At 40.0% G+C, this 22,895-nt stretch overlaps 4 protein-coding genes across 4 annotated transcripts in view; all 4 read right to left on the reverse strand.

The window, feature by feature from the left end:
* Nucleotides 1-22,895, reverse strand: part of LOC145480659 (gonadotropin-releasing hormone II receptor-like) — a 125,091-nt gene that overhangs the window by 42,382 nt on the left and 59,814 nt on the right. The window lies entirely within an intron of this gene.
* On the reverse strand, nucleotides 4-10,079 carry LOC145480645 (low density lipoprotein receptor adapter protein 1-B-like). Its single transcript, XM_081458924.1, has 9 exons — nucleotides 8,282-10,079; nucleotides 5,499-5,566; nucleotides 4,764-4,850; nucleotides 4,423-4,515; nucleotides 3,932-3,960; nucleotides 2,669-2,783; nucleotides 1,968-2,252; nucleotides 1,320-1,363; nucleotides 4-608 (listed from the first exon to the last, which is right to left on the reverse strand). The coding sequence occupies exons 1-9, from the start codon at nucleotides 8,400-8,402 to the stop codon at nucleotides 461-463; spliced, it is 990 nt and encodes a 329-aa protein (XP_081315050.1). The 5' UTR covers nucleotides 8,403-10,079; the 3' UTR covers nucleotides 4-460.
* On the reverse strand, nucleotides 10,090-16,934 carry LOC145480644 (low density lipoprotein receptor adapter protein 1-like). The gene is made up of 9 exons (XM_081458923.1): nucleotides 16,510-16,934; nucleotides 14,083-14,150; nucleotides 13,668-13,754; nucleotides 12,878-12,967; nucleotides 12,381-12,409; nucleotides 11,938-12,052; nucleotides 10,976-11,263; nucleotides 10,505-10,548; nucleotides 10,090-10,361 (listed from the first exon to the last, which is right to left on the reverse strand). The coding sequence occupies exons 1-9, from the start codon at nucleotides 16,625-16,627 to the stop codon at nucleotides 10,211-10,213; spliced, it is 990 nt and encodes a 329-aa protein (XP_081315049.1). The 5' UTR covers nucleotides 16,628-16,934; the 3' UTR covers nucleotides 10,090-10,210.
* LOC145480648 (lanC-like protein 3) lies at nucleotides 18,510-22,882 on the reverse strand. The gene is made up of 5 exons (XM_081458929.1): nucleotides 22,509-22,882; nucleotides 21,824-21,938; nucleotides 21,451-21,735; nucleotides 20,560-20,904; nucleotides 18,510-19,960 (listed from the first exon to the last, which is right to left on the reverse strand). Exons 1-5 carry the CDS (start codon nucleotides 22,779-22,781, stop codon nucleotides 19,734-19,736), a joined length of 1,245 nt encoding a protein of 414 aa, XP_081315055.1. The 5' UTR covers nucleotides 22,782-22,882; the 3' UTR covers nucleotides 18,510-19,733.

Here is a 22,895-nt window from a genome sequence, read left to right on the forward strand (position 1 = left end):
ATTTGAAATATTTATTTATTTATCTTTGGTTTCACATATTTTAAAACTACATCTAAATTAAATTAAAAAGTGTTAAACAAGTCTTTTGTTTAATATGTTTAATAAAAATTGCTTACACTGCGCTTTTTGTGCTACAAAACAAGAACAGTTTCTAGTAAATTAAAGAATGAGATTACTATAGTATCGCTCGTTTTTACGAGAAATTGTCAACTCTGCCATGTTCCTAGCTCCTAGAAATTTCGAGCTTGTTGTCTGATATTATTTAAAATACTTGGCGATTTCCGAGTTGCCTTTTGCCTCTGTTTTAGAACGCCCAAGTCTTCGTGCGAAACCATTGCTATGAACATGTGTTCGACCCGTAGGTTCATTTTCATGCAAATGCTCATTTATATTTGAAAGGTTTTGCACGAGGGCTCGTTTTGAAAGAGAGGCACGTGGTAACTCGGAAATGCATAGCCTATTAAGAAAGGAGATCTTCAGTGGACTTGGACATCGTCAACTCTTTAGCTGTCGCTTTAGTGGCCATGAGGTGATTGACGTCACCAGAAAAATCTCTCTTCCTAACAGGCGTCTCGAACAAGATTGGATTGGACCGTGACTCCGCCAACCTGACAGTGAACGGGATAAACGAGTTTTACTGAATTTTGTTCAAATGGAAAGTCAGCAGGACAGTTGTGTTATGTTATGTTGCTAAACGTACAGCGTAACGCGTTTGCGTATTATATCGAGTTTTAGAATATAGCTGTTGTGTACCCGCTATTGGAGTTGAGCGCGCACGTTTATTTTTTGTATAATTAGTCAAATCATTCTCGCATTCTCGCAAGGCGATGACGATGACGTCTGGCTAGATGACGTCATGGACGCGAGGCGCACAGATGAAAATCAGTTGCATTTTTTTGTTCTTACCTTATTTTGACGTCATCTGCGATCAATTACTGAACAGCATCATGAAAACCTATCTGTTAAATAGATCGGGTGCACAGCTGGAAATTATAGAGTATGCATGTTCCGGATGTTGTTTTGCCAGCGCAATCATCCCCTCCCCGCCTCTCCTTCTCACAAATAAAAAAAAAATTGGATTAATCATGCTAGATTCTAAACCAAATAGATGGTCTAGAAAAACTGCTGAAGCAGTCGCATTTCGCTCGCGCATCCACTACCAGTTTTTCTAGACCTCAGGCGTGCATGATGTTTTGAGAGAATGTACATGGAACCTCCTTCAGTTCTTATGAGGAACGCCCATGGGTGTTGTTTGGTGCAAACGGGATTTATAGCACAACAAGAAAAGAAAAACTGAAATAGAGATAAAAGGAACTTACTTCGTAAATTCCGCATCGAAATCGTCAAAATCCACCGCGAGATCCTAAAAAAATATCAAAATAAGGTAAATGAATGATATCATTAAAACTTCGCCTATTTACAACTCGAAACAAAACAAAGCAAAGAGTAAGCCAGGTAACAAGTTCCTCTGTCCAAATGACAGTCCGTCCGCTAATTTATCAAGTAATATATACCTCGTACTAAGCGAGTTCGAGGGCCGTACTTAGCTCTTATTAACCGAGCAGGAGGCCTGTATGGGAGAATCTTGACCGAGGTCGTGAGTACAGACCGAACGCAGTTCTGGTAGGTTTTGCTCCTACATTCCATATTCAGTCGCTGTGGTTAAATACCTTTCCAATAAGCCCTTTGGACGATCCGGTCACATGGTACGGATTTAATTATGCTGGGACGCAAGTTACACAGTGGGACTTCCAAAACAAAGGAACTCGTACCAGTCCAGCACGACTTACCTTTGTTTTGAAGGACCCACTGTGTAACTTTCGTCCCAGCATAATTAATGCTGTACCATATGACCGGATCGTGCAAAGGGAGTCGTTTTCACTAACACTCATAGAATCAACAACAAAAACATGTCTCGAATATGGAGTATTTAGGGTAGTGGGCACGTGCTAACGAAATATATTTACCAACGCTTGCATTTTCGTCGTGAAGTCCTCCTCTGTGGTTGGTGAAGAAGTACCTTCCGTGACCTGAATGACTGGTGCATTCAAAAGATCCGCTGTAGTGGTGTTAGGGCTCGTTTCAGTGTCGACAGACCCATTATTTTTCACAGCCTCACCCTGTTTATTAAGTTCTTTGTCGTCGTACTGTGCAAGTCGCGAACCTCCATGACTTTCGTCGAATTTCCCTTTCTCGTAATTAATAAAGGCCATTTTAAAGGCATCGGCAATAGTCAATGCCATGGCTTGCGCCTTAAGATAAAACAAAAAAAAAGAAAATTGTGTAAACAGCCACCTTTTGTCCCATCTTCAGACCTTTACTAAATCTCATATAATGATGGAAACCATTTCCCATAAAACATTGATAGATATCACGAAGTACATAGCTCTGGAGAGAAAAAGAATTGATCACCGAACCGATACAAAAACTTTGATGTCTATAAAAAGATTTAAATGATCCTGGTAGATATTGTTTTTTACAAAGCACATGATTGGTTAAGAATCAAATATAATATCTTAAATATAATTGGTTGGAATATGGTACATGGGTACAAATTTCTCAAAATAAAAAGGGAGGCATTCTGGGAGCGCACAGCGCGAACTATTTTTGAGGAAAGCCATAAAAAATGATAATATAATTATTGCAAGAAACTTAAACGGTGTATTACCATCGAAAAATTGTTGCAAAGTAACGCGTAACAGGTTAAATCGTGTCCCTCGGGAGCCCGAGAAATGAACGCCAGCACTTTAGTGAAGTTGGGATCCGTCGCGCAACGTGATACGCTGTAAAAGAATTACAATCATATGTCGATGAAACGGGTAATGATAGCGGCAATAACGTAACGGTGCAATGGTACTGGTGGTGGCACTGATAATGGTAACGGTAATGACAGTGGCAGTCACAGTGTGAAAGACATTACAGAGCTTAATCAATGACTCTAACTGCTGACGCTTAGTAAAAAATAGATTTATATTTTACCTTTGAATTTCATAATTATCTTGATCTGTTCAGTTCACCAATCGGTCTAGCAACCCGCTCAAACTAAGGATGTAAAGCTAGCGATCAATTCCAAATGGAGACACGAAAAATTAGCCGTCGCCGTTCGCATTCTCGAGACTACGCAGAACTTGGTCGTTCCACGTTGTTGTTTGGAAGAGGAAGGCTAAGAAATATACAAAGATTTTATAGGCATGTGCACGACCACTGTTGTGCTAATGGAACAATTAATTTGATGGCGTTCTCCTCCACGGTTTGCCGTCATGTTTTACTCAGTTAACGTCCCTAATGTCGATGGAAACTATTGAAGGTAGCAATGGGAAAAGAAATAGCAGTCCCAACTTGTCCCAAATGTTTGTGCTTATTTTAATTTCAATGTTGTGTTTAATCCGAAATAGCAAAGGCATGCAGTGGCGTTGGCTGTAACTATGGCGGCGGTGCAGGGGTGTAAGCAATAGCATGTCGGAAGATGGTCCTGGGAGCTGTGCCGTCTGGTTGCAACAGGCTGGGCGTGACAATAGCCGCAGCAACCCCATTATTAACGCCGGTAAATCAATCATAACGGCTTGTATGTCTTCCTTTAAAAACTTGAGTTGTTTCAGGGGCCTTGTTGACAGATCTAGACTAAGATTCGATTGAATCTGAACCAGAAACCTTAATAAACTTCTTAAAATTGATTGTAAAAGTTAGCAGCAATGCAATCGGATAACGATCGGTAATTCTTGGTGGCAGAGCGAGGACTCTTGCAGACACGTTATCTCGATCAATAATTAAGAACCCAGAAGGAAGTCCATGGCAGCATCACTTCAAATACGACCATTTGAATAGTACCCATTGATGTTCGGCCATGTCATTGAGCTAACGCTTTGACAAGTTCCAGGGTTGTTTAACTTAAACTACAGGAGAGTTAAATGTGTTTAAAGTTGAGACTCACCGATAAATAGGAATTTCTATGATCTTTTCCTGAAGAAGATAAAAATGGAGTGACATAAACATCAAGGACCATTTTAATTTACAACTGAGCCGGATAACTTACTGCGGGCTGGTTCTCAGATTTTGGGTAGCATGAAGATGGGGTCCCTAATTTATGATTTTCTTGTCGATTCTCACGGTTGTCGATTCGGTGCAGAGATACCTGTTTAGACTGCCGGCAGCCGGTTGTTTCTCTTAGGGTCAGACGAGTATTAATCCGTGAACACCAACGCAAAAGGACGGTATGTATTGACGAAGATGGGCTGAGAAGAGCGCCGCGTCATGTCTCGTCCAAATCCTTTCTAATATGAAACGTCTCTCCTCATAATCCCTGCCTCATTTCGAGAGAAAAACAGACTGCTACCAGTCTAATGTTTGTTCGACCATGGAACAAGACTGTAAAGAGAAACTACAAAGAATTAAGAATAATATTAAGAACTGGCTGGTAAATACCTTTGAAAACATATCTTCGATAGTAAGCTTCCGGTTTGTCACTGTCATTAAGACCTTCTGAAGGCTTCCACTGGACGGAGTAGTGTTCATTGTCTGGGGAAAAGATTTTAAAGTAATTGCTTAAAAGTAAACCTCACTGACTTATAGCTGAACTGGGTCAAACGAGTTCAACTCTCGTAAAAGGAAATTATTTTGGTCACTTTAACATATATGTATTTTATCCTTCAATGTTCATCGGGTCTCATTAGCAAAAAGGTGCGCTCCCCTAGGATTAGCTATACACCACTTTGCTCCAGTAAGAAAATGCCGTCCCAACTAATCGCATCATACTCAAGCACTACCTTCTTAGTGTTGGATACAATTTGCTGTACTGCTTCGTCTGTGCAGCCCACCCCCTGAGCTTGATACACAGGGCAGGATCCAAGCATCTGAATGAGAAATAAATAATTTGTTAAAAAAAAACTGCGATTGAAGCTGCTAAGTTTAATAACTGCGGTGAATAATTTAAGTAAACTTTGCTCTTTGCTCGTGGTTACCGCGGAAAAACGGAGTATTGCAAAACTTAAACGAAATAATCAAGATATAGTCTTCAGTGTTATCAAAGTGTCTTTTAATTTTTAACCCTGTTTGCCCCTCCTTGCTCTGAAAAGATATAGACCTAATATCTAAGGATAGTAGTCTGTGGATGGCTCAATTTATCGTTTCTTAACTCCACCGAAAGTAATCATGAACTAAGAGCAGCTGAACACGCGTCAACGAGAGGAAGCATGTCCGAAAATGTTCATAATACGGCCTGTGAAATAACAATCTGGGTATGGCCTAATTATATAAGCTTTAGTTGATCGCTATGAGATACCAGTTTAAAACAGAGATAAGGATTTATTTCCGGAGCTATAGTGACAAAATGACAATAAAGGCATTATCTGATTGACTGCTGACGGTGATGTTGGAATTTTAAAGAATTCAGACCAGATCTATGTAACTTGTCTGAACCATAATCATAATCAAAGCAAACGAATAAACAAACAAACAAACAAACAAAAACAAAAAAGAGGCCAGGTTGAACCCAGACTAACCTTGGCATAAAAGTGAATTCCTTCTTTCAGGGATTCCTCAGTATGAAGCCAATCGTCGTGGTATTTACCTGACCAGTATATTCGAGACAGTTTTAGTGAGGATTGTTTTCCTTGGTGAAATATATAGAGGCAGAGGATAATACATGGGCGCGTGTAGATATGAAGTATATCTTCGAGTGTTTGTTGCGCTCACTCGTGAGATATCAAGTTGAACACGAGAAGTGATATTCCATATCTACAGGCAACTATGTATTATTTTGTTTGTTATGTTAACATACTGATAACGACGTTTTTGGCGATTTTCCGAAGATTTCCGACCACTTTCGGAAGACGCGGAAGATTCTCCAAAAATTTCCGAAGGCCACACGAACGTTTCCGAACAACTTTCGAAAATTTACGAAGATTATCGAAGATTTCCGAAGATAACCGAAGATTGCCGAAGACTTTCGAGGAAGATCCGAAGATGTTTCGATCACGCACCAACAAATTTAAGCACAGTTAAAGGGTCAAACATGATATTAGTGAAGTAATCGATATCTTCACTAATGAGTATATGTAAAATACGTTACCCGAGTCCCGGATGTCGTTTCGAGTGTGATTTTACGAGTGGTGTATTTTCAAGTAAAACACTCGTGCCCATATAATAAATACATATAATGCTGCTGTTCCGCCTTACACGCGTTACAAGTAAAATCGTGGAACTTTTGTAGCAATCTTTTTTGTTATTCGCACTTATAATCATTATTATTCGCCATGTTATGGTTATCTGACGTAGTCGATTTCGGATCTAGCAGCGTCCATACTGCGCCGAAGAAATTTGAAAACGCATCTTTATTTCTACGGTGAGGCCCTCTACCCACACTAATTCGTCACGAAATGGAGCTTTCTGGCGAAAACGCTCTTCAAACAATTAACGGTAGGAATTCGAAAACGCCGGCTTTTCGATTTCGTTTGGACGGAAAACATTTTGAAAACGAAGCTTTTGGAAAACGATGACGTCACGTATTGAGTTGCTAAAAACTCATTAGGGAACTTAAGCATGCGCGTTTTTGAGACGCGGACGGTAGCCGGAAGTGAGCTACTTTCACTTTTAACTTGTCCTCACACAACCATATTTACATTGCTAAGTATCTTTTCTTCATTAGAGATGAGTAGTATAAAAAAACTGGGATACAATACCGTCCTAGCATGCGAAATTTTCTCTTCCGGTTGCCGACCGCGTCTCAAAAACGGGCGTGCTTAAGCTCCCTATTAGGGAATTTAAGAAACCAGGACGCGACGCCGAGGAAAACTTCGGTTAAAAAATGATTTTGTATTTTACCTAAGTATCTCGAGATACTCTTAAGTCATTTTTCTTTGTTTCTTAGTGTCAAAACTATCACGAAACTGAATTCGGGACAAGGCGAAACATTTGAAATAAAAATAAAAAAAATTAGCCGTCGTGGTTCACGTTCTACGGACAACACAGACTTTGGTCATTTCACGTTGTTGTTTTGCAGAGGACGGCAAAGAAATGTACCAAGAATTATAACGCACGTGCACAGCTATTGTTCTGCTCATTAAACCTTTTGTTTAACGACGGTCGCGTTGCCGTTGCCGTCGTGGTTTTCTTAAACTCCCTAATCTCTCGACTTAACGGCTCGCGGCCGCAAATTTGTCAAAAATGTGTCCAGAAAGCTGTGCCATTCCCATCAGGTCGCGGCATTTACGATAGTAAATTTAATAATATTACAAAATAATTGAGCTTGGCATTTAAATCAGGGTACAGCTGCCTTTTGAGCCATGGTTTCCTTGTTATGTCTTGTGGTAGGAAGGATTATAGATTTACTTACAGGAAATGTAAGCGGTCGATCGCGTGCTTCATTCGCTGCTCATGTTTCTTCAGCGTTACCTAGTAACGCAGGAGAATAGTGAGCTCTTTAAACCTTAGCTGGCCTAGCAGGTGTCAACATGAAATCGCATCTGACCGAAATAAATATGGGTAGACATCACTGCGACTAGTTTAAACACATTGGAGAACTGGCAATCCTGTCGAAACGCCGAGGTTATTTTACAGCCGTACCGAAATGTTTCGTGCACTGAGATCGCTGGATATTCTTGTCACTCACTCTTATCTATATTTGTTGTCAAATTTACATCAAAATGAAATATTTCGTATGCTTATAACTGTGCTGAATAGAGTGCGCAAACGGGAAATGCGTTTTAACTTAATACCAAAACCACCAAAACAACACATACCCGCTGCTTTATTATATTAACATCATTAGGTATAGAAAACATATACGTTAAGTTAAAGCACAGGGGATTTTTTTTCAATAGAATGACAGGTTTTTAACCTGAAACAAGAACTTACTAGTCAAATTTATTCAATTCACGTTCCGACTACACGGTGTTTGCATACTTACAATTTCCATATGCACGTTATGCTATCAGTTTGCGTTTTAAGAAATATTTCCTCCCTTTAATCTGATAATCTGATGCCTCAAGCTCGAATAATAAAGATACATTAGCTGTTTAAGACGCTGGTAAGCGTTACTTGAAAACTGGACTTTTCCAATTTGCTGTTTTTCTTTCACCAAGATGTGTTAAAATAATAAAATTCTGGTCGAGCCCCATGTTAAAAAAAAAAGGTTTTTTCAGCTTCTGTCAAAAGATATCATTACAACTTTATTGCGAGAACAATTTTACACCACCTTGTGGGTAAATGTTCATTATTCTAAAATAAAAGGCACATTTTAGCAGTAAAACTGAATGTTTTTTTCATCTCACAATATTTACCCTACCTTTGAGTTTGTCTCCTTGTGACACTTTCGAATACGAGTCGTGCTCCGAACTGGCAAACGTTTTCCTTATAAGCTGAGGGCTACTTTTAACCTTCGCCGCAAACACTCTTAACGAGTCCATTTACACTGTTTTATGTTTTGCAGGGTACACTTTGCTTCAGTTATTGTTACAACCCAATCGATTAAAACATACGAAAATGACGTCGCAACATGAGTGCGGTTTATTTTTGTACCCAGACCTTCTCATTTTTGCCTAAGCGATAAAAAAAAAACTGGGCGGGAGATTAGAAACAGGCAAGTTTGGAAGGAAACGGCTCAACACCGATATCAAACGAAAAAAAAAAAAGGTTCAAACATTCATAGTTCGTGTGTCATCTCTAGCCACGCCTGGGGACATACAAACGTACTCAATTGACATTAAACGGAGTGGTTAAAAGTCACGTTTACGGCAAACAGAAAATGGCATACCTTTGCTGTCCGTCCAAAGTCATTGGCACTATAAACTGTGAATATTTGTATTTGCTGTAAATAGGAGTTTTTTCTATTCTTGTGTTAAGGTTGATTTGGGGATTGAGAAAAACAAAACAAAATCGGGGACAATTTTTCGCCGCTTGCCATAAACGGTCTTCATTCTCCTCATTGTTCAGAAGAAATTGTACAATGTAGCACTGCCCAGCGTAGTATACATGCATTTTGCGGCGGTTGGAGGTGAAGGGCAGGCAATCAACTTGATACCAGGAGTAAAATATTGTTTTCTTGTATGTCTTATTTACGTCATAAATGACAGAAATAACTTTCAAGAAGGAAAGCTTAAACAGAAACGTCTTAAATGAATATCTACCCATCCACTGTGTCCAACCCGGGATTGGTGGCAATTCGCTTCAAAGGAATCCGAAGGGTGTTTCGCTAAAATGAACATGCCGAAAATGTTGTGTTTCGCTACACGTTTTTGCTTCTTTGCTTTGATTGGTTCACAGGATTGACCGCGTCCTTCCTGATTGGTCAGAGTGATAACTTTAGTTTTGGTTTTGCGGTACGCAATCTAACATTTCTATAACGACTGGAATTCATGGCTCATACACGGAGGCTTCCCGTGAATTGAGGTCTGCCAATGTGTTGCCTAAAACTTTACCCTCTTGTAGGTCAAAACCTTCTGATTTCTATATTTCTGTATATCTAGGTTTATCAGAGAACAAATTGTTTGGAAACCATGTCCTTCACGTCAGCACATACCCTTACAGCTTATGGAGCGATCGTTGCTGAAGTCGTTTACATGTTTCCTCATTAACGCACGCCTTTGCAAAAAGAAGGCATTATGCTAGAGCCAAATTCACTCCTGCAAACATTCAAAGAGCTTCAAAAACTTAGTAACAGTCGAAATTTTAGACTCTTTGGGTGTAATATTCAAGGACAAATGCGTGTCAAAAACTTCAACAATTTCTGAGTGGCAAATGGGCCACATACATTCTTCGTAAATTTTTAAGTTTCTACCCGCGTTGCCAACAAAAAGTTAGTCACTGTGCCAGGCTCAAAGTGCTTGGTAGTTGAGACAGTTAATCTTGCCATGCCCTTTCCGTCTTTTCCATACTCAGAAATGATATTTGTTAAGTTTGAGCACAAACTACATCGCTTAAGCCAATGAGAAAAATATTGTAACCAAAGATTGCCCTATATATTTAGTACCCTACGCCCCAGCTCGATTTGAGGTACCTTCCGAATTCCTGAATTAAATTGACTATTATTTTAATTTGATAATGACTGCAGGACGGTCATAATCAACTCAGTCTTCCTTGCGCACGGTGTTCATTCTACGTGCTACCGTTTTCTACTGGCGATAGTCAATTCAGCTTCGCGTCTTTGACTATTCACTCATAGAAAAATGGATCCCGTATTCAATTATTCTTAATTATTTCACGCTTTCTCGGCAATTCACATTAAAGAAAGATCTTCATGGGACTTTGCCATCATCAACTCTTTAGCCGTGGCTTCAGTGGCCATGAGATGGTTGACGTCATCGAAAAAATCTCGCCTCCTCACTGGTGTCTCAAACAAGATTGGATTAGATCGTGATTCTGCTAACCTGAAAACAGGATAAACGGGATTTTTACAACTCTGGTATGAACGACAGGCATTACTCTATCTTAATAAATTAGGCATTGGTAGATGCAATAATATAAAATTAAATAAATGAATTAATAAATAAATACGAAAGAATCGGCGTACTTCGTAAATTCTGCATCAAAATCGTCGTCATCCGTTCCGATGTCCTGCAACAGGAAATGTAGACAGGTTTACCGTCAAATTACACCAAAAAGACCGCCAAAGTAACACTCGACAAAAAAAAGCCAAAAAAAAAAAAAAAAACATTAAACGCGTGTACTTTGTATATCCTTCGGTTGGCAAGATCCCCTTCCCCCCCCCCTCCCCCCACATTATATTTATTCTTAGTTATGTGTTACCTGTGTTAGAAAACGGTTTTCCTCTGCTAGGTACTTTTAGACAGATTACTAAACTTCATTCATGCGTTCCTTCGTTCATTCATTCATTCATACATTCATTCACACGCAAAGCCTAGCCTTGTTCAGGACTTATCGACCGAAATTCTAGGCTTCTGCTGTAAGTTAAGGCAAGAAAGTAGCTTTGGTATGAGAATTTATTAATAAGCAATTGATAATAATCCAACCGATAAATTACCAAAGCTTGCATTTTCGTGCTGGAATCCTCCACTGCAGTCGCTGAGGAAGATTCTCCGCTGACCTGAATGACCGGTGCAGCCAGCTGAGGAGCCTTCGTTTTCACGGGGGTCGCGTACAAAGCCTCAATGTTACCGTGATTCACCACAGGCTTGGCATGCTGAGCATTTTCCTTGTTGTCGTCCTGTGCAACTCGTGAACTCTGGTGACTTTTGTCGGCTTTCCCTTTCTCGTGATTTTCATAGGCAAGTTTGAAGGCATCGGCGATAGTCAACGCCATAGCTTGGGCCTGAAAAGAAAACTCTGATAAGCATCCATTTCTTGCAATAAAACCTCAAGAAACATAACTTGTCCTTCAATTTGCTACTATATCAAGCAATGTTGCGTATGATTCAGTACGGGTGGGGGTGTGGAAGTTGTGATGTCGTTTCACACACGAATTCTAACAAAATTCAGGTTTCACATACACTTTTGGCCACTGTTAACAATGTTTTTTCGTTGAGTCACGAACCAGGTATGCGTTTTAGTAGCGCGAGTATCAGTAAGGTGGGATTCGCTCCTCTTCCCTCTCCCTTCCTCTTAGGAAGGCCTGATACTCAGACTAGTTAGTCTTTTGACTGCTTTTCACTTGCTACACATTAATTTTTGCCCCCGTCACATTTCACACGTAAACCCTTTGCTACCCTCCAGTGACTCAACAAAACGTGAACATTCTCTTTACCAAGTTTAACCCTTTCTCACCGCTATATATAGAACGGCTGATGGCTTCCTCGACGTTTTATTGTTATGATAGATCGGACCACATACGTCAGTGTATGGCACACCATTTAGCTTCCTCCGAAGTGGCGATAGAAAAGGCTGCCAACTCCGAAAGAAACGAGGGTTATTTTTTGCTCGGAACTTTACGATATGAGATCTCTTTATTACAATCATTAAGCAAAAACAAATGAAACAATACATTACCATTGACTCTTTGCTGCATAGGAAAGCGTAACAGGTTAAATCTTGTCTGCCTTGCGCCCGAGAAATAAACGCAAACACTTTGGAAAAGTAAGGATCTGCCACACAGTACGAAATCCTGTGAAAAAAGAGAACATTTGGTGATAAAAAGGTCTTTGGCAGACCTTTAGGTCAGTATATTTTTCCAGATAATTTAAGGGCAATCCGCTTTCAAGAAACAGTGCATTTTTGGCTGACCAAAGCGCTCCTGGACATTGCTATTGGAGAGCCGCGAGGAGGCGCATTAACTCCCCTATCTCATTCCATTTGCGGCTGGTACTGCTTCTCTACACCACTTCTCCCAAAAATGGTGACAATTGCGCCTAACATTCAGCAGTATCGTGCAGGACTTTGACTGTGATCACACAACGGAAAGATAAAGTAAATCATGAAAGTGCAGAGCTCACCGATAAATTGGAAGATCCATAATTGTTTCCTAACAGAAATGAAATAAAGGTGATATAAAATGAACGATTGGATTTTCATGTCACTTCAAGGCAATAATAATATCAACTTGTTCACTTAACTAATTAATAAGTATGAAAATGGGAAATGGAATTGGGGAAAAAAAATTGGACTGGGAAAAGGGATTTATACGTCTGCGAAGTAGGTACTTCGAGGGTCTTAGTAGGGTTTGGCTGCTGTGGCAGAAAATTGGTCCAAATCTTGTTAGCTTAAAAATTAAGAGTTATTTAACTGATAACTGAGATATGAGAGATCTAAGAAATTCATTGGTTGTTGAGAAATGGGCAGAAGTTCTTACTGATTCCTGAGAAATTGCCAAAAGTTTAATTGATAACTGATATTCCTGCAACCTCACGCAGACCTTCACTTTGGAATGTGACATATGAATGACGTACAAATAAAGTCATAAGCAAACATCTACGGCAGGTTGATCAAATACCTTTGAAAGCATATCTTGAACAGTGAGCTTCCGGATTGAAACAGTGATCAAAACCTTTTGAAGGCTTCCACTAGCAGGAGTGTTCTTTGCCTGGATAAAAGAATCCCAGTCAACATTTCTAACTTCTTTTAGGATACGAGTAGTCCCTCTTTCCCTTAGTCCGTCGTGCAGGACCCGAAAAAAAAAAATCGCGAGAAAAGAAATGGCCGCGCAAAATCTGGGTGCGAGAAGCGAGAAGCGCGCTTCTCGCCTGCACTGTTTCACGCCGCCAGTTTTCCCTCGTGGTTTATTTACGGTCTCGCTCGACGGACAAAGCAAAAGAGGGACTACTGGTAGTCCAAACTTTTTTCGCTATCTACTTGTGGCCTCCAAATTCATTTAATTTTGGACGTAGTAATATTTGATCTGCTTTAGTTTTGGCATTGTGTATGGTTAACTTCTAACTGGTAAAATAAAAGTCGTGTAAAAATTAATGTTCTCAAGTTTGAAACTCCCGATCAAGTTCCATTACTTATTACCGACAAGTTATACAAGTCTTTGTCTCGGACCGGGCTGGAACAAGCTACGTTTAATGATACTATCCCACAATGATCTCGCAAGCAAGGCAAGCCGTAATTCGAAAACTTCGAAAACAGTCTGATATTTTTACCCACTTCGCTGTTTTACCAACAAAAAAAAAAAGGTTGGTAATCTGACGTGGAAAAGGGCTCTGAATTAAACCTCAAATATAGAGCCATATTTCTTTGTTATAACTTTGCACCTCCGCATATCACACACACACACTACGTACCTTCTTAGCGTTTGACACAATTTTCTGTACAGCTTCATCTGTGCAGCCTGAACCCTGAGCTTGAAATACAGGACAAGATCCGAGCATCTGTACGTGAAACAAACATTTAACATGTAACAAGAAATTGCAATGAACAGCCAAAAATTAAAACAAAAATTGATTAATTTTTTAATCAATACAATTCAATTAAGGTTAACGATGTGCATAACGGTAAGCCGCCCTAAAAAGGAGGCGGTTATTCACACGAGTGCCCAGGAACACCACACAATGTCCCCGGCCAGGGCTCTAACCATGAGGCCACCCCGCCTCCACAGGTACAGAAAAGAGGAGGAACAAAAAACAGAGAGCGGACGGCTGGTTTTTAACATCTCTACCGGCTTCATACTCGGAAAAGGGCGGTTGAACAAAAACTAACCTTGACATAAAAGTGAATCCCTTCTTTCAGCGAGTCTTCAGCATGAAGCCAGTCCTCTTGGAGTTTACCTGACCGGTAGATAAAGGAAATTTACTTAAGAAAGTGTAAATAATTAATGATACTAGGGTACGTCCTCTAAAGAGACAACCTCAGATGCTCCAGTTCAAGATATTTTGATAAACTATTAGTTTTTCCTTAAAGTTTTAACAAATTTCAACGTTTACATTGTAACGCAAATAAACAACAGAAAGTAAACACAAAAAATGACAAGACATTTTTATTATACGTAAATTTGAAAATTTTTGCTATTCCGTAATCTTACTAGCCATAACGGTTAAATTTTGGCATTTGATGATTTTTGAAGAGTTTCCCTAGACTATTGATATTCTAGGAATATTGTCTCTTTTGCTCTTAGATAACATTACGAATACTTCGATATTGCCATGATATAATTACAGTAAAATCGTCTCCTGATGAAATCTTTCAATTCAGTTTGTAACTTGCTCCATCATGGTCTCAAGTCATCAAATTAAACTATCCTCTCAGTTTCCAGCCGGTGGGAATGAGAAAAAATAAAATAAAATAAAAAATAAATAAATAAACTAAAACGCAAAACGATCTCCACCTCATTTGCATAATATTATGTTTACTCTAGAAGAGAAAATTAAAACGTCGGCAATAAATATTGTATATTGATTTTGGAACTAATATCAACAGCGAAGTGTACTCGGAGCTTTCTCATTAGTAAAGTTTAACGAGCTAAATCAGCAAAATGAAAGGCACAACATTTGCACTTATTACACTTGAAAGCAATCCAGAACAATGGAATATTAGAACAATACTAATTGAAGGCACAAAGCCAGTTGTTCCTTTGTGTGATGATGATAAGGGGTGTATATTCAAATGCATGCTCAGTTGGCTGTTCGGTCGTATCTTTCCACCTCTGACAACAAAATAAATGTGCGATTGAGTCCGGGCTTTCCTTAGTCTTTCTCAGCAAGAAAACCAGCCACTAGCGACTACGTCCTTCGAGTACCACCTCAGTCGTGTTTGCTTGTTATTTGATATTGTTGTAATCTTTTGTTTTCAATATCACGAAAGCGAAATTATAAAGATTACGTGATGAAATTTGAAAGTTCAAGCCCGAGAGAACAAAACATCATTAGAGCGCCTTGCCGTTTCAAAATTGATTTATGCGGCCAGCTACAGATATTGTTCTTCTGTCTGGGTGATCAGAAAATGAAGTGAAGCGGTTGGATGAGGGGGAATCAAGAACTTTCAAAAAAGCAAGAATAATAATAATAATATTAATGGCATTTTTCTAGCACATATTAACATGTGGATATGATTACATCCGCTTTACAACAACAATGCTTCAGCATGAGTGCAACTCAGTTTATTGAGCTTTATTGCCTAGCTAGCTAGTGCTAGCGGCGCGTATAAGAACAGATGTTTACGAGTAATCCTTTCTCATCGAAGTGCACACTCTGGTAAAGATCGCTGTCTCTCGGTTTGGAATATAATGAAGATGTAGTTTGAAACCTCTCTGATCGGATGTAAGCTCTGTATATAGGCAACACTATCCTTCACGGCCGTGTCCAAACATCATTTAAGCTACTTTCTTTCCGTGCAGTCAACATAAAATAATAACTAAGCTGTTTTCAGCAGCATTTTAGGCAGGTAGAATTGAGGCCTACCTACTTTTACGCAGATAATTTATTGAAAACTGTATGGCTATTTCACTGAGCGCGCTCGCGGGAAATAGGTTAATTGTTAACTCATATACCATGCAAGTCATGTATCAAAAGAAATGAGAAATACCTAGAATATAAATTGCGAGGGATTTCTTACAGAGCTTAATTAGAGCTTTCTCATTTCAAAAGAGGAACTAAGCTGATAAATTTATTCATTTCGCTGACTGCTACAGGCAGCATCTATTTACAAATGAAACATGTAAGTTTATCTGCCGTGTAAGCTTACGTTGTCAAAATATTTCCGTCCTTGCGTCCATCTGCGAATCTTCGAGGAAACGATCATATAATCACTGATAAAAAACGAGAACTAACAGCTTCAAAATTACATTCAGTGCAGAACTTTCTGTCGAAGTTATAGCTCTGTAATTACTTCAATGATTGCGTCTTCCCCGCAATCGAGGATAAAAGCTGCACGTACATGTAAAGTAAACATGGAAAAGTCTGATCCATCATCACACCAGAATCCTATCTTTAACTTCTTGTCACGTTCTTTCTCTCGTATCTAGGCATTATTCCGGTTTCATTGTGAAAGGAGATTAATAGCCCGTTTCTTTGCGGCACATTAATGTGCATTCACAATGAAACGAACATTTCAAGTTATGTTAATTCACACTCCATTCGGTCTTCGACCAAACTGATTGAAGACTGTTCGTGTAATGTTCGTCTAGCTTACCTTTGCTCTTCTCTCCTTCTAGTACCTTGGCATACGGACTGTGCGAGCTAGAAAACGTCTTTCTTATGACTTGAGGGCTATGTTTTACCTTTGCAGCCACGAACTTTAACGAGTCCATTTTCGTCTTGTTTAGATTCACCTGGCCGGCTCAGAAGATGCGACAAAAGCTCTACGGAGTGGGGAGGGGTAGTTACGTCGAGACATTTCCGTCCGGTGTCACTCGTGTAATACTTTATGGACTTTATGACGAAACTATTAGACCTTTCACCCTCTCATGTGAAGCTTGAATGTTTTGAATGGAATAATGGCGAAGTCCAGATACGTTTCCCTGGAAAAGCTTAAGCTGACATGTACTCATGTCAGATGGAATCACAGTCACGCATGTTGCGTGCCTAAACTGTTGTTTCTTCCTCGCCCTCTCTCAATTTCAGTTCAATCGTCCTCTGGTCGAATTTAAGACAGGAAAATCCCCAAATTTCAATCTTGAACCATAGAGCAGAATATAAACAGTTTATTTGGATGGGCACGTAGTTTCGTTTACAGAATAAACAGCACCACCAGAAACCCTGACAGACGGTTTCTACTACCCTTTGAAAGTACTGCGCCGTAAACAGGCTTAAATTGAAACTGTTGAAAGGCTCGGACGAAGAAGACCGACTTCCTCAGAACCTTCAGGTACTGTATCCGCGACAAAAACGATAACATATTTTTACAGACCAAAAAATAAATAAATAAATAAATAAATAAATAAATAAATAAATAAATAAACGAAAAACTAAGAAAAAGTTGAAACAAAATTGATTACAATAACTCTGAAGACATGATCGATCATCGCAGTTATGCACACAACTTAAGCAGTTGTGAAATTAAAGCCTGAAAAAAATTCAGGCCTGAACGGGATTGAAACCCATGGCCTCTGCCATACCGGTGCAGTGCTCTACCAATTGAGCTATCAAGCCATCTGGGAGCTGTTCGTAATACCCGTAGATGGTGAAGGATACAAGTGAATATACGAAAGATCATATATTTGAACTGCGGAGAAAGATATGAAGACATGATTGATCACCCGGGATTGATCATCGCCGTTATGCACACAACTTAAGCAGTTGTGAAATTAAAACCTGAAAAAAATTCAGGCCTGAATGGGATTCGAACCCATGATCTTTGCGATGACTGCGATGATCAATCGTGTACATACCCTTCTCCGCAGTTCAAATATATTTTCTTTCATATATTCACTTGTATTCTTCACCATCTACGGGTATATTACGAACTCACAAAGTGACCAGCTCCCAGATGGCTTGAAAACTCAGTTGGTAAAGCACTGCACCGGTATCGCAAAGGTCATGGGTTCGAATCCCGTTCAGGCCTGAATGTTTTTTTCAGGCTTTAATTTCACAACTGCTTAAGTTGTGTATAACTGGGATGATCAATCATGTCTTCCTATCTTTCTCCGCAGTTCAAATATATAACCTTTCGTATATTCACTTGTACAATAACTCTGTTATAAGAACATGTGCAACAATATTTTGATGATTTTGCTGCACTTTTGCTGGGAAAACATACGTGTTCCGTTACAGAAATTTCTTGTTGAGCGGAATTTAAGGCACGCGTCCAGCAGTAATCTTCTTTGACTTATCTATTGTTAGTACTGCTCAATATTTTAATATTTTCAGAGGGTCGTTTCAAGCGAAAAGATCCTAACTATGATTGAGTCAATCATTGTTAGGATCTTTTCATTCGATTTTCAGAATGAAAACTTATGCTCTAATACAACCTGTGCCAGTTTTTTATGTTAGCCTGATGAATATAAAAGAAATGGCGCGAAGCGTTGAAATTAATTCTTTAAATTTTCTTTGGTAAACTCCGGAAACTTCCTCCTGAAAGGAGCTTCATTTGAAGTGTGGTCATGAATTCCGAAAGAAATGTCCAAGTCGCAATGCGCTTCATTTTACGAGCGCTTTTCTAGATAAAACTTTATCTGTTTTTATTATTGTAATAAAAAGCGGAGAGGCAATCATGTTCAAACATTGTTAACTATGTACTGTCCAGTACGTTGTAATGGAAAATAATAAAATTATACTCAACCAAAACTGTTCTCAGTTCTAAACTAAGCAGCTTTAGCCACAGTCTGTACTTTTTAGTATTAAGTTTCAACACGAACTGACGTTCTTCTTCTAGTAACCACGACGGCGACGCTGCATGAGGACACCATCGATTAAAAAATGAAATTATTTTGTACCTACGAATCTCGAGATACTCTTAAGTCATTTAGTTTGTTTATCACGGTCAAAACTATCACGAAACTGAATCTGGGACAGTGATAAATTAGAAATAAAAATTTAAAAAATTGGTCACGCTCTCGTACAACGCAGAATTCAGTCATTTCACGTTGTTGTTTTGCAGAGGACAGGAAAGAAATGTACCAAGAATTATAACGCAGGTGCACAACCATTGTTTCGTTCATTGAACCTTAGCGTTCCCGCTACTGTCGCGGTTTTCTTAAACTCCCTATTAGAGTGAGGTGGACGCTTTAAGCGTCAACCTTTTTGCTCGACCGAACGAAGAACTACAACCACATTTTTACATATCACCGCTGTGTTTAGTGTGTGCGCGCGCGCGCGCGTGTGTGTGTGTTGGGGGGGGGGGGGGTTGCTGGGGGCAGGAGGCAGAAGAACAGGGTACGGGAAGCGGGAGGTTCTGAATTCCCTGCCCCCCTCCCCCGGTTGTTGTGCGGTAAGCTCAGGAAATGCGTTCTTCACGCACTTCTCCAGAGCAACCACCTACGGCAAACATTTACCACAAACTCCCGACATTGTCGGAATGTACATCACAGAGGTAGCCTAGGGGTAGACTAACACCTACTAACAGTCTAAAGGTCCGCTGTTTTCAAAACGCTTTCTGTTTGACGTGTTCCACTCCAGGCCCTCTTCACACACAAACAGTTTCTTTCGATAGTAACGAGGTAATTTTTACAAAGAAACAGGACAATAAATGTTTGCATGTCGGAAAGTGTTAGCTGATAAACTTATGTTAGAGTTCTGTTTCCTCTCTATAATCCCATTCTCGGTGTTCTAGGTTTTTTTAACAAAATGGGCGAGATTGGTGCGAACGCAAAAAACCATCGTTAAAAGTGGCTCGCACGAAAACCACCCGGTTTAACTTGGACGACTCCAAATATCCTTAAGGATGTTGCCTTTTTTATAACATGCCAAAGGTCATCACTAAAAGACTTCAAAGAATGGAAACGAAGCTAAAGAAGGACTCAAAAGATCGGTATAGAAACAGACAGTTCCAGCCAGTCCTTCATATAAACTGTACGGAGAGTCCGGTGTTCTGGCTCCCGTCTGGAACTCTTTTGTTTGCATAAACTCAGAGAATTTCTGGGCACGATACAGGTATTCGTCCTCCTTTGTAAGGCGATAAAGCAGCAGGAAGACATATCCACTTCCTAAAACAGACAGCAATGAAATTGCTTCAATAAAAGCCAATGGAAACTCACGATTTTAATAAAGTTTACATGCAAAGGAAGAAACATTGTTTAGTACAAAAAGGGAATAATGCAGTTGGCTATTTTCAAGATGTGGTAGAGTTGAATTTGGGACCACCAAACACAAATCAAAAGACCTCTACTGCATAACAAACACGCCACTATCAGTTGAGATCAAAAGGAGGGGATGGCAGTGGATAGGACACATCAACAGAATTGCCCCAAATGCCATCCCCAGGGTTGCCATGAGATGGACTCTAGCAGGGAAGAGGAAAAGAAGACGGCCGAAACTGACATGGAGAAGATCAGTGGCTAAAAGAACTGAGAGAGGCTGACTGGACCTGTAGCCAGGTCCAATGATGGGCAGCTGACAGACAGAATCGGACTGCATAGGTTATGGCCTTACCAGTATGTGCCACTAACACACAAAGAGGATTATGTAAACACAAATCCAACTTAATGGAGGGAGGGAGAATTTGAAGCCAGGTCCTCCAAATCTCAAATCCAGCACCCTCGACACCAGGCCGTGGTGCCTCGATTTTTATGTACTACACACCTACCTGCCACACCATGACATATTCCAGGCCCTTTGCGCAGCAGTCCTTTCTGCCATGTGAGTTCAGCACACCTCTTTGCAGCTTGCAAGTATTTATCATCCTTCCAAGTAAGATAAGCTTTGGCAAGAAGGTAAACAACCCCAGGGGCACCATGACACCAGTGTACCAACTCATCTTCCTGATCACGGGCCTCCCCGGGGACAGGTGGATAGTTTCCATTTGGCCACTCGCAGGACAGCACAAAGTCTACAGCATGTTGAATGAGAGTTTCAACTTCTTTTCTGTCTGTAAAATGCTCTGGAAAATTGAGCAATATTTGAAGAATAGAAGAAAGGCCGTGCCCAGCCCCTACAGTAATAGTAGAAATGAAAAGCAGGTTAGTGCACTCCTAGTCTGTGTGAGCCAATTATGTCTTTCTTCTTGAGTATTAAATTACACTGAGCATTATTTCCAGTCAAGAAAATAGTTATACTCAGTCTGTTGAGGCAGAAACTGGTACAAGAAAATTTCTACCTTGCAGTAGTGGGTTAATGAATTGGACTCTGGATTGGGTAGGCGTTTTGAACACTGGCCAGAGTATCTCTATTATGTTTTTGGTTACGGACATGTTATTCTCACAGTCCTACTCTTGGCGTCGAGGAGTGAGACTAAATACCATTGGATCATTCATGGAGGTACATGTAACCTTTTAAACTTCATCAAGGCACACAGGGTGAACTGCAGTGTACATAGCATTCATCCAGAGGGTAAGCGGCATTCCTAGACCCATTCAGAGTTACTAGCACCAATGAGCCATTTACACATACAGTGGGGCTCAAACCCCAATCTATGGAATAACTAGTATTGGAACTGACTTAATCTATGTTGTCCCAGTAAAGTGCACTATGCACTTACCCAAGTACTCTGTCCTGTAGTATGAGTACATAAGAGGACTTTTTGAGTGATGTTTCTGCGAGTACTGTCTACCTGACTCTATGATAGCATCAAATAGGGATCTTGTAACCCCTGAAGGTACCACATTTCCTCCAAGCTTTCTGTTCAAGAGAAGTGACCCACATAAGTAGCCAGCTCTGCCAACAAACAATTCATCAGAGCCAGGTCGAAAGAAGTTCACTGGTCGACAGATGTTTCCCATCTCTAGAAATTTTTGGATACACTGCTGTGTTTCTTGTTGATGTCCTACAACAGCGACCAGTTTGAAACATTTAGAATGACATGTTGTAATTGTAAAATAAACATTTTATTCTCTTTGGCTGAACATACAAACCTAGGGCATTGAAGACAAGTGCTGACACTGCATAAATCCCTGCATGCCCTAAAAGAAAGGATGCTCCAATTCCATCATCACTGGGGGGAGTTCTTGACACTTCACGTAAGCTAACCTGAAAGAGAACAATTAGGAACAAAGTATAAATCGGTCAGAGTAAAACCCAGGCTGTTGACTGCAGACTGCAGACTTGGGGTAAAATGCAGACTGAGGGTTAAATTCAGACTGCATACTGTAGACTTTTTAATCTGCTTTTCAATTGAATTGTGTCACCATTTCCACCATAGACAGCTAACCGTAAACAGGCTAGCCGCAGCGTTATTCAGTCTTACAGCTGTACCAGAAAGATATTCAGGCTAACCAGAGTGTAGATGTTCACTGAAATTAGCCTGAATAATCCTGTTTACGGTCAGCACTCGATAATGGAAATAACGCGATATATACCTAGCAAGTCGGAAGCCTGAAGTCTGCCGTTATCCTTGGTCTGCAGTCTGCATTTTATCACCAATCTGCATTTTACCCCCGGTCCGCAGTCTGCAGTACGCAGTCTGCGTTTTACACTGATCGAATTATAAATAATGTACCAGCTATTTCGTTTCACACTCTCCCCGCTTCATAATTTTACCGTCACGTATCAAGCGCAGTTCGCTTAGCTGTTTAAAGATATTTTCGAATTTCATTTCACCTGCATGTACTCTAGGGCTTTTCCAAGGCATTGCTCCCGTATGTTAGAAAACTCTGAGCTCTCTGCAACGGAATAGAAAGCATAACCTATGCCAGGCGCTCCAACATACAGTCCACCATCGCAACTCGACCTGTGAGGTGGACTTCTCTCTTCAATCAGCTGCAAAACTCTCTGCACGAGATCCCTTAAATACTCAACACTTCCTAACGATCGTGCAAACTTCTCATACCCGTTTACAAAGCATCTCGAACGGCTCCGAAACATGTTAGTCATGTCAGTACAGTTTGAGACTGTTTTGATCCACCATTGCTTTGATTAACTCCCAGACAATTATTTTTCCTAATATGGCTATCATGGCCTTATATAGAGAAGCTCTCATAAGGAGAA

This window comes from Orbicella franksi, chromosome 3 (assembly GCF_964199315.1).
Source record: "Orbicella franksi chromosome 3, jaOrbFran1.1, whole genome shotgun sequence".
In the NCBI taxonomy this organism is placed as follows: Eukaryota; Metazoa; Cnidaria; class Anthozoa; order Scleractinia; family Merulinidae; genus Orbicella; species Orbicella franksi.